General features: G+C 47.6%; 1 protein-coding gene across 1 annotated transcript in view; it reads left to right on the top strand.

Annotated features, from left to right (window-relative positions):
* The window catches only part of TBX15 (T-box transcription factor 15), a 105,649-nt gene continuing 93,951 nt past the window's right edge, over positions 1–11,698 (top strand). The window contains exon 1 of the mRNA XM_017869835.1: positions 1–741. Coding sequence (XP_017725324.1) covers positions 537–741 — 205 coding nt within the window. The 5' untranslated portion in view covers positions 1–536. The remainder of the gene's footprint in view (positions 742–11,698) is intronic.

Here is an 11,698-nt window from a genome sequence, read left to right as displayed (position 1 = left end):
CCCTCCCTCTCCCTCACCCCTCGGACAGGAGCGCACCGCCTGCCCCCTGTTCCTCGGGAAGGGAGGAATTTAGCGGAAAAAAAGTTTCCCAGAAGTTTGGATCAGAGGGAGGACGGGAAGGCAGAGAGGAAGAGAGAGAGAGGGAGGAGAGAAAAAAAGAGGGAGGGGAGAGAGAGAGAGGAGAGAGAGACAGAATAATAATAACAAAAACAAGATGAAGTTCAGTGGACACAGCCTGTGAGCGCCTGCCCCGGTGGGTGGGAAGCAGGACTCGGGCGCTCATGCAGCGAGCGGGCGGCACTCGGGGCGCTAGTTCCTAGCAGCTGGGCCAGCGTAGGGGCGCAGGTCCGATCCGGCAGCGGAGGGCGGAGGAGGACGCAGGGGGAGGGTGCAGAGACCCGTGAGCCGCCGCCTCAGCCTAGTCCGCCGCGCCTCTGCCTCTCCCGGGCCGGGCCCGGTGGGCGCTCGGAGCTTCAGGGCGCCGGCTGCTCCCTCGGTAACGGGGGCGAGCGGAGGCAGGGGTGTGGGCGGCTAAAATGAGTGAAAGGAGAAGATCTGCAGTCGCCCTGAGCTCGCGAGCACATGCCTTCTCCGTTGAAGCCTTGATCGGCTCAAATAAAAAACGGAAACTGCGAGACTGGGAGGAGAAGGGGCTGGACCTGTCCATGGAGGCGCTGAGCCCCGCGGGCCCACTCGGAGACACGGAGGACGCGGCGGCACACGGCCTGGAGCCTCACCCGGGTGAGTGCGTCGCAGCCGACCGCGGGAGGCGGGCGGAGAGGGGACGCCGAAGGGCCAGTCGCCAGTCGCCGGTGAGGAGCTAGGCCCTGCCGTTGACGCCCTGCCGTGACCCAACATAAGTTTCTTTTTCTTCGCGCAAATGCCTTGAGCCTCCATAAATTTACCGGAACCAATTTTTGGGGCTGAACTGAACCTTGCATTTTGGTCGCCAACCTAAGCAAGGAGTCCTCTTTGTTTGCATTTCCTTCTTTTGGGAGCAGAGCGCAGCTTTCTGGGTGTCAGTGGGTGAAGGGGCTGCCGGTCCCTGGGATTGGGAGGGGCGCGGGCCGAAGGCAACGACGGGAGCCGAGATCTGGGACTAGCTTTTGTGAACTCGGGAGGACTGGCGCGGCGTTCTTCAATCCAATACCTCAGTCTCGGGGAATGACCAGTTTGTCTCATTTAGCTTTCAACCTCGTCCTTGCCCTTCTCCCACTAACTTTTCGATGGTGGAACATAATTATATTTCTACTCCTTTGGCGTTTACCGAAACAAGAATGGGTATTAGACCCCCTACTCCCTGGGTCACTCTTCAGGGCCCACATCTCTGTGTATTTAGGGTGTGAGTACGATTGATTTGTGTCTCAGATCCTACAGTAACCCATGTATATTATGTGCACGGAACATGTAAAAAGCAGGGCGGATGTCATGTCTGTATTTTAACAGAACCCTAGGAGGGGAGAAGCCAACTTTAACGTTTTGTGTTAAGTGCCAAGATTTCAACTGTGCAAAAACAGCCAGGGGGAACAGCTGTTGTCGGAAGAATCTTGAGTGTGCGCGCGCACACACACACACACACACACACACACACACACACAACGCTCGCAACTTGGTTTAGCGGTTTCAGAAGCTTTCCAGCTCGGACTTCTAAAACCATACTGGAAGGTGCTCCTGCTGAACAGCCAGAGCTGGGGAGTAGACCCCGCTTCGCACGCTGGCAAGCCTGGGGAGGGGGCAGCGGCCTGCACTGGGATAGAGACGGCCTGGGGCTCAGGAAATTGGGGATCCCAACCGCAAAGCTGTCCAAATCACAGGAGGGACAGCTGTCGCTTACATTTTCTCTTTAGGCAGTGACAGTTCAATTTCCATGCTCCCGAGGCTAATAATAATGCGATTAGCGGGTGACCTGCAGAGATAGAGTTTTATGAATTCTCCGTGTTTTTGTGGCCCGTTACGGTATTTGAGTTTAGTGCTGGGGAATTATTTTTATTAGTCGATGAAAAGAAAATTAAAAGGAGATTTATTTCGACCATCCAAGACTTTTCCTGTATTTGAATGCAAGTGCTTGTCCACGCGGACCCCTGCGTGGGCATTCCAGAAAGGGACCCAGGGCTAATGTGTGTTTCCCTTCCCTGGCCAGACCCTATTTCCTCACCTCATTTATCTATTGTCAAAATCTCGCGTGGGCCTTCATACAGTTAGAAGTTCTTGCAGGGGTTATGACACCTTAGAATTTGTAAGTTTCTTTTATTTTCCTCACGGCGGAAAAAACAGAAGTTGTTCAGCTGCGCGTGGCAGACGTCCTGTCCCCAGGAAGTTTTCTCTTGGGAGGCCGCAGTTCGCACGGAGCCCGTCTAGGGCCTTATGTTCAAAAGGGGTAATACATGGGGTCATAATTAGAGACTCAGATCAGAGTTTGCTCTTTCTGCCGTTCTCCTCAGCCTGAGCTCCATTCAGGAGGCGGAAGAGAGGAAAGTTAGGGAATGAGGCAAAAAGAGACCATTCCAGAGCGTGAACGTGGGGAGCTAAGCTCCCGAATTCTATTTACTCTCTCCCGCGGGATGGGGGTGGGGTAGAAGATCTAACAGAACTAACTTTATGTAACAGAGTTCGGGTGGTCATTTCCCATTACGTTATCTTTTTTTTTTTTTTTTTTTTTAACAAAAAGATGGGTCTTTGGATTACAGAAAATGAAATATACTTGTGAGGCAAGGGTCTAGGAGGAAGAAGCTGAAAGCCCAGCACTCTCTGGCTTTCTGCAGAGCTGGGCTACAGGCCGGGCCTAGCCTTTTAGTGGGCCGGGGGAAGCCTTAAGTTGGAGCCCCCGCAATGGCTAAGACTTTCTTAACGATTTGCTGATAGGTGAGAAAAGATCTTTTAGTAAAAAGGGAGCCTTGGCGTGGAGACGCAGTGGTCCAGGGAGCAGAAGAGGTGGCGCTGTGGGCTCCAGACTCAGGCAGTAGCGAAAGGCGCGACCGCGGCTGGGGTTCTTTTTAGGCCTTTATTTTGCTGTAATGTAGCACCCTGACGAACACACACAGGGACACATTTAAAGATCTGTGTATGGAGGAGTAGCACAGGCGACCCTATTGTGCCCAGGGCAGCGTCTCTTCCCGGGTGAGCGTCATTATATTTCAACTCTCTTCTCCTTCTTAGGGCCAAGAAGCCGCTGTGTGGCTCTCCCGCCCTAGGCCGATGACAAACCCGGAATAGGAAAAGAACAAAAAATTGTTTGGGGGGAAGAATTAAACACTCACACACACGCACACATTCATGCCTAGAGAATTCTCACCATCTCTCATGACACGGTTTTTTAGTCCTCTCTGCCGGAGCCTCAAAATTCCGCGATCTTTAGACAACCCTAGGGTCAGATTTTAATGTTTAACTTTCATTCAAAACGCGGCCTTTTCATTCAAAAACGCGGCCTTTTGCTTTCTCACAGCCCAAGTTTCTTTCCGCGTCTGGACAGAGCTGGCTTTAGTTGGCGCCCAAGCACCCGCAGCCTGGGGCACCAACCTGCAGCAACGCGGGATCCGTCCGGCCTGCGCGTTGTAGGCACTCACTCCACGGAGGAAACTATGTATTTCGAAAGTGTTTCAAAAATTCCACCGAGCCTGGTGGCCCCGAAAATCCCTAAGGCCCGCTAGACTTTGGAGAAGGGTCTGTGAGGTACCCTCACTGTCATACCTACGCCGGCACTCGTCTTTTGGAGAAGCCTCTAGGAGTGCCTCAAGACCAGCCTCGGAGGAGCCTAGCTCTCGAGCCTGCTCGTCCCCGCCCTCTCCCAGAGCAACAGAGGAACTTTAGAGCTAGGATCGGCTGGAACAGCTGCTCTGGTTGCGGCCTTGCAAGTATATTTCAGGCCCTTGGCGGCGCCATCTGCGCTCGGACCTCAGCCCCGGCTCCACCCGGAGTCCTCAGCTAGGGCTTGGGCCTTTCCCGCCAAAATCTGCTGCGTGCGGCTGAAGCCGGGTCTCCCGCGGAGCGAAATAATTCAAACCTTCTGTGGAGGGATTTCCTCCTCCAGAGACTTCGGGCCGGGCCACGCAGCCGCTGCGCTCCAGAGGCCTGGGGAGGTGGTGGCGCGCGCGGGTGGGCACCTAGACAGGCACACCCACGTGCACACGGGGCAGGTCTCGCATTCTCGAACGCACCAGACAGCTCAACTCCTAGTGAAATGAGACAGGAAAAGCCCGTGCAGTAAGCGCGGCCGCCCCAGGGCACTTTTTTCTTTGCAGTTATCTAGATCAAGTGGTCACATGAATTAATCTGCCAGTTTATGGTTTGTTTGCTCAAAATAAAACTCGGAGATTTTAATTCTGACATCACCTCTCTACCCACCTCCAACCCCCAATAGGGAAACAGGGTGAACACGGAGGAAGTGACTCTTCACTGACGTTTAAGTAACAAATAAAAAGGGATGAGTTCAAGCCAGCGGGGGAGAATGTGTTTGTGTTTGCGCGGAGCAAGCGCCAGCCAGGGCACAGGCCGGAGCTCCGACCGCAGGGACAGGGTGTTCCGCGAACGCGTAGAGTGAGATGCCGGAGGGTCTGCTGGGGTAGAGTCCAGGGATAAGGAACCCTGATTCGACGCTGCTGTGCACGCCCCTGCACTGGTGCTGGCCTGGAGGTTCGTGGCTTCGAGGAGTCAAGAGTGAGGCCTGGTGGACCTACGCAAGGCACTCGCTTGTCAGGTTAAAATGGTCTTCCGCGGAGGTCACCCTTTTGGTAAGTGACCTTGTGTGAAGGGAAGCGAGAGGGAGATAAGGCCCGAGTTTGTCATGGGCCAGTGAGGATTATTGTTCGCTGACAGATGACCGCCAAGGGCCTTTTTCTGCGCACTGATCTGATCTTACTAAATTAGAAGCCCTTTGGGTGCGCCGGGCTGGGTTCCCGGGCAGCTGAGATGGTTATGAAGACGTTCTAGGTAAAACTCTGGCTCCTGCGCGGTGGCACAAGACAAACCAGTAGGCAAAAGGAAGTAATTGTAACCTGTTCCCACCCAAAGAAATGACCACGGCAAATTGCACGAGGGCAATGGGAAGTTCAGAGAATGGGAAAACCCAGATGCAGAGTTTGGATTGTGATGGGGAGGAAGGTAAAATGGGCTGTGGTTTGCATTTCCAAAGGTCCCTTCCCACCCTAGGTTCCCGCGCTTCAGAAGCCAGTAATGATAGACCCAGGGATCACAAGCGGGTGTGCGGGTCTCTCCCTTTGCTGCCACGAAGTGCAGGGCGATCCCTCACCCGCCTCTGGCGTCCACCTCTGCACCTCAGAGACCTGCTGGGGAAGCACAAACCTCATGGGCAACAAAGGCTTTCCAGGCAACTTCACACACAGTCTACGGGCGCTGGAATTCTGAATTCAGATCTTCTACTCCCAATTCAACGTTATTTCTTACTGAGCACTATATTTGGGCTCTGAGCTTACCACTTTGGGTATCTTGATTCGTATAGGTGAAATTCCCAGAAGGAAAGTTTAATGGGGGCAACCTTCATGCAGGGAGGAAGGGAGAATTAAATTTCTTAAACAGGAATTCAGACTGAAATGATGGTGACACAAATTGTCTGACATTTTTCTGACGCCTCCCATACCAATGACTTCAAATGGTATAAAAATCTTTTAATTATGAAAGAAAAGTTGTTTAAAATAGCTTTTAATATAGACAGCATGTGAGAAGTGAGTGAAGAATGGCATGCAATGCCTAAACTGGGGACCAAAACTAAAAATACTGGGTATTGTGGTTTGTGTTCTCCATTTATCTGTATACGGTTCTTCATGAGTGTAAACATGGAAACGAGTCCCTCGTCATTAACGCTCATATTAGGCCACAAAGAGAAAGGGACAAATACATTTTGGCTTAGAAGGCCTAAACATTGTGTTCATCCAATCCTCTCTTAGGGCACTCAATGCTATTATTGAGTGAAATATTTCAGGTCCATCACAATCGTTCTATTGCCAAAAAAAATTACAAGATGAGAGGACCGCTTTGAGATCCTGATTATAGACTCTGGTAGAACTTTATTTCTCACACCCGAGAGAAAAAACAATTACCTCTTAAATCTGTGAATTCCTTCTCAGGGTGTCTATAGTTTTTTGTTTGTTTGTTTTTTGTTTTTTAAAGCAAGGCCAAACTGTGCAAATTCCATAGGGATAAAGGGCAGATTGCCATGCTATATACCTTTCTCCTTTCTGGAAACAGGACTCCATTCGATTATTATTCTGGGAGCGTAGCTGGTTATTGCTTTCATACTATCAAAAGATAAAGTTGTTCAATAGGAGAAAATATTTAAATGATTTTCCCATCTGAGCTTTATGTTTTGACCTTTTGAGATACTTTTTCACAAAAGGGAAAACTAAGGAACTGGTGGAATGTGGAATCTCTTTTCCTTTCTCTTTCTCATCACGTAGTTTATTTTTGCTTTGCTTTTCCTGGTTTCTAGTAAGTCTGGAATTTTATATGTGCATGACTGAGATACTCAGGGGTCTGCACTGGGAACAGCAATTAGCAAATTTATAAATTAGGGTCCTGTTTACACCTCTTGGGGGAAGGATAATCATTAGTTAATTTAAGTGAGGCCCTTGCTCTAAGTGTTGGAGGTGGAAAATGTGATTTGGTAAGGAGGACCCGCTGTGAAATGGGAAAAGGGGAATTCAAGCAACTGGTGAGGACCAATCAACATTTCTTCAGTGCCATTAATGGCTTCAATTTCAGGCAGGATATCTTGCTGACTGCAAAACTGGTGACGAGCTTTTGATACCAGAAGTGAAAACAGGCCTTGCAAATGACTACTTTTCATTTTATACTTTAAATATTAGCTAGTGTTTTATATATTTTATAGAAAAGTGTATAAAACACATGTTCACAAATGTATGTGCTTATACACAAACTTATATGTGTGAACACCATAATATCACCAGAACACTATATCCGCATCAAAATATCAGTTCTGAATTGGATGTAGATAAAATTTGGGACAAGAAACTGCCATTGTGTGTGTGTGTGTGTGTGTGGCCAGTTTAACAAATTGGGAATGTATAAAATTTGGGAGGCCAAAAGTTTTGTCACCCCTAGGTATCATGGGACGATTCTAAAGCATCCCAGTTTTGAAACTTCCAGGTAATGGGCATTGTCATTTAACTTGTAAATAAACTGATGACTGTGACCAAAGTCAGAAGTACCAGTCAAGGCCGGGCGAGGTGGCTCATGCCTGTAATCCCAGCATTTCGGGAGGCCAAGGCGGGTGGATTATGAGGTCAGGAGTTCAAGACCAGCCTGGCCATGATGGTGAAACCCTGTTTCTACTAAAAATACAAATATTAGCTGGGTGTGGTGGTGGGGGCCTGTAATCCCAGCTATTCGGGAGGCTGAGGCAGGAGAATCGCTTGAACCAGGATGCCGAGGTTGCAATGAGCCGAGATCGTGACACTGCACTCCATCCTGTCTCAAAAAAGAAGGAAAAAAAAAAGTACCAGTCAAAATACCAGAAATTGAGACTGTACAGATGCTATTTAAAAGAACAGGGAGAGTGGAATTTTTCTAACTAAATTTAATTTTGTAATTTGTATTAATTTTGGATGGGCAGAATTGTGCTTTTATTCTAAAAGTGGTTTCATGTTCTTCCATGTAGAAAGCAAACGGAATAACTAAGAAATCTTAATAATAAAAATGGCTTATGGAAATAACTAGAGAAACATCGTGATTTGGGGAAATTAAGAACATAAGGAATGTATGTAAAAGCGTCCTCTTGTCTTCTTATATTTTCTACAATATAGTTGCCAAGGCTCAAATGAGCTGACAGTTTCCAAAATGTTGTCATACACTTTAGAGGATTAAAAAACAAAAACACAAAGCACCCACTACAGATGACGAGTAGAGTTCCCTTGGAAAGGGAACATTAGAGAGGTATTTATTATAGACCTAGCTCGGAGCCTTGGAGTTTTTTTAGCTCCTAGTTCTCAACAGGATGAACTGATTTTCCTAATCCCCTCACCGCTGCGTTCTCTTTTACTGTCCCACACCCGGGGACGTGTAGTTTAAGCCCCGGATAGGGGTCCGGGAAGCAGTTAACCCCCTTACTTGCCACTCACTTCCCCTCCCCCAATTTTCCTCCACGCACGATGAAAACGTCCAGTTCTTCCCCTCTCCAAGAATTTCAGATTCCGTTTCGCCCCAGAAGCAACTGGGATTGCATCTTTTCCGTCAACCCATCTCTGGGAAAACAGAGCAGTTTAGGTGACCTTCACAAGTCAGAATTGGGCCGTGGCCGCGTCTGCCCGTCCTCGGCCCCTCGGCCCGGCCTTGGAGGCGCCGCGGGGCGGGAACGGCGGCCGGGTCAGGCGCGGCTGGGCTGCACCACCTCAGTGTGCCGGCCCGAGTTCCTGTTCTCGCGCGGGGCTCCGCGNTCCCCCAATTTTCCTCCACGCACGATGAAAACGTCCAGTTCTTCCCCCTCTCCAAGAATTTCAGATTCCGTTTCGCCCCAGAAGCAACTGGGATTGCATCTTTTTCCGTCAACCCATCTCTGGGAAAACAGAGCAGTTTAGGTGACCTTCACAAGTCAGAATTGGGCCGTGGCCGCGTCTGCCCGTCCTCGGCCCCTCGGCCCGGCCTTGGAGGCGCCGCGGGGCGGGAACGGCGGCCGGGTCAGGCGCGGCTGGGCTGCACCACCTCAGTGTGCCGGCCCGAGTTCCTGTTCTCGCGCCCGGGGCTCCGCGCTGGCCCAGCCGCCTCGCCTCGCCTCGCCTCGCCGCGCCGCGCCGCGTGCGCCCGGGGTTGTCGCGGGGCCTTGGAAATCCGGGACCCGAAACCCTGAGGGATGGCCACTGTTCTTAGCTCTATTTACATCCTGGAGAAATGTGGGGACCCTGCGCGAACCAGGAAGGCCCTGGCGAAAGACACCCCCCTCACAAACAAAGCAAAACAAAACAAAACAAAAACAAATCAGGAACCCGCCAACAGCAAATCAGAAATGCAAATGGAACCCAAGGGTCTTACACCTCACGCCCTGAGGGGAGTTCGAGCTTTTGCTTTCATCAGGCAGAACAAATTTCCGAGGAATCAAACTGACTTCAAACATTAGCAAGTAGAAACCAAGAATCCGCTGACTTGAAGAACTTTTAATCCCTAACCATTTCCAAATGGGTAAATCTAGGGTCAGTATATATCGTAGCTCGTCTGTTGAAAAGGAAAGTCATCCTGTGAGATCTTGACGTGGAGGATCTCTGGGTGCCAAAGAGACAGGGATGCTCACGCCCAGAAAGCGGGCATTGCCCACCGAGACAAAGAGAATCAAATGATTGTCCTTCACGCTGCTCTTGGGGATTAAAAAACGATGAACTCATTCTTTCATTAAAAAAAAGAAAAAGAAAAAGAAACCAACCAAGTGTAAAAGCAGAGAAGTGACTACTAGTAGCTGAAGTAACTGCGTTCTTTTAAGAAGCCGGCGGGAATGGCTTTCCTTTGAAGCGAAGTCCTGTCCCGATGCATCCTTGCTCCAAAGCTTTAATCTCTCCAGGATACAGGGCTCAGAATTGTAAACCTAGGGGCTAGGTACCTTGGGTGTTTTAGTGCTTCCACTCTTGCTCCTGAAAAATAAATAACTGAATTTCACAGTGGGAAGGGGCAAACATTTGAGCCAACAAGTGATTGTGAACACAGCAGTGCCTTCCCTGGGTTCAGAAAAGTTTTCTCAATTTAGAAACTTAATTAATAATTTAATTTTTTTTTGGCATCAAAGGGTGGAGGGGCTATACCTATGCGCTATTTAGAAAGAAGGATTTAGTTAGAAAATTACAGGTATAAACAAACTTACAGAGAAATACTGAATTGTAAAATATATCAGAAACTTTACTTACTTATGTGGATATGTATGTCTTCACTTTCCTGCAAAGCTTTCAACACAGACCCTCATGTTCTGTATTATATCCATATTTTTATGGTAGAAAGAGGGCTGGAGGAGCTTAAGTTAGGAGTCCTAGATTCTAGTGCTAGTTTTGCAATTGATGTTGGAACCAGGGATATTTGATTAAAAACCAGACATATTAATGTTGAAAAAAAGTTTTAAAATTGTTTTATAGCCACTGATGAGGCCTCAGTGCCTCATTTGTGAAATGAGGGAGATGAGGCTCAAATGACATGTGAGGCCTCTTTAGCTACAAGATTCTGTGATCCTAACTTTGGTTTTGTTTTTTGAAATATTAATATTTTCTCCTAAAGTACTTTGGCCATCACTTGACCCATCCTTACTTTGTTGGAACGAAAGAGTTTTACTGCAGTTGTAGAAATTAACAGCAATAGCAACACAAGGCCAAAAAATTAAAAAAGAGAGATTTTAGAGCTAGAATTAAAAGCTTTGGTACAGTTTTGAAAAGTTTTATATTAATATCACATGTTCAGAAGTCCTGGATCAGTGATTTCCAGTCCTTGTGTATGATGTAACCTATTGTTGCTTGTGTGAACGCTGTTGAAAGGGTTCTACGGCATTAGCAAATTTAAAGGAAATGTAAGTTATTTATGCTTTGAACATTTTCTTTGCCATTCCCAGAAATAACTGGAAAAACTCTGGATTTGAAAAATGAGGGTTGAAAGAAGCAACTTCATCACTGCTGAGTTGAATTGGTGGGCTAATAAAAATCAGTTGCCCCCTCATTACTATTTGAGCCTGATGGAAAGCACTAGCAACTATTTTCCATGTCTAGTCTGCTAAGCTGAGATCTTGATCTGGCAGAGATGTGAGAATGCTAAAAGGATGACTTAGTAACAGGCAAAACGCTTGTCAACAAGATAGATCAGAAGACAGCTTAGCATTCAAGGCCTCTATTCATAGCTGCTGAACTTGAGGGTGGGGTCAGATGCAAAACTGTACCCAGCACATACCTAGGAGGGTTTCTTGTGTTTCTATCTGTAGGGCTTTATTTCCTTACAGACTTCTGCAGGTGGGTTCAAACTCCAGTGATGGCTCCTCACCCTCATCTGATGTCTGCATTCTGTGCAGCCCCTGTAGGCCAACGACCTTGTCCTCATTGTTTTTGTATCTCCAGAACCTAGGACAAATGGCTGTTACATAGGAAGCACTTAATAAATAATAAAACTGTAATAATGATAACATGATAAGAACAGTGATAACAAACAGCAACATTTATTAAATAGGCACTCTGTGCCAGCCCCTGTGCTATGTATATGTGCATATATATGTGTATATAACAATTATATGTATATCAAAACACTCACAAAATACTCTTATTATCATTTCTACTTGGTGCAATGAATGAATGAATTATACAGTGTAGTGGTTAAAAGCTCAGATTCTTAGGGTCAGACTGCATGTGTCTGAGCCCTGGTTTTAATGCTTGCTAGTTGTATGACTTTGGGCAAGTTAGTTAATCACCCTCAACCCTAGTTTCTGCATCTATGAAATTGGAATGATAAATGTGTTCACTAAAGGATTACTTGAGAATTACATGAGATGGTTCACATACAGGAACACAAGATTTAGCATAGTGCCTATTATTCCTATCAATTGAATTGACAGCGATTACTCACCTTAGTGAGCAGCTTGGATAAGAAATTGTTGCAAATTGTAATCTATAGCAGCCATTGCCCCTCTCCCTCATTCTTTTGCTTTAAATGGAATGTTTGGGACTTGAAGTGGAATCCCTACTTTGTTTATAGCCTATGGCTAGAAACAGTACAGAAT

The sequence above is a fragment of the Rhinopithecus bieti genome, unplaced genomic scaffold (assembly GCF_001698545.2).
Source record: "Rhinopithecus bieti isolate Rb0 unplaced genomic scaffold, ASM169854v2 scaffold_3040, whole genome shotgun sequence".
NCBI lineage: Eukaryota > Metazoa > Chordata > Mammalia > Primates > Cercopithecidae > Rhinopithecus > Rhinopithecus bieti.
Note: the sequence above shows the minus strand (reverse complement) of the source record. Positions and strands in the feature narration are given on the sequence as shown.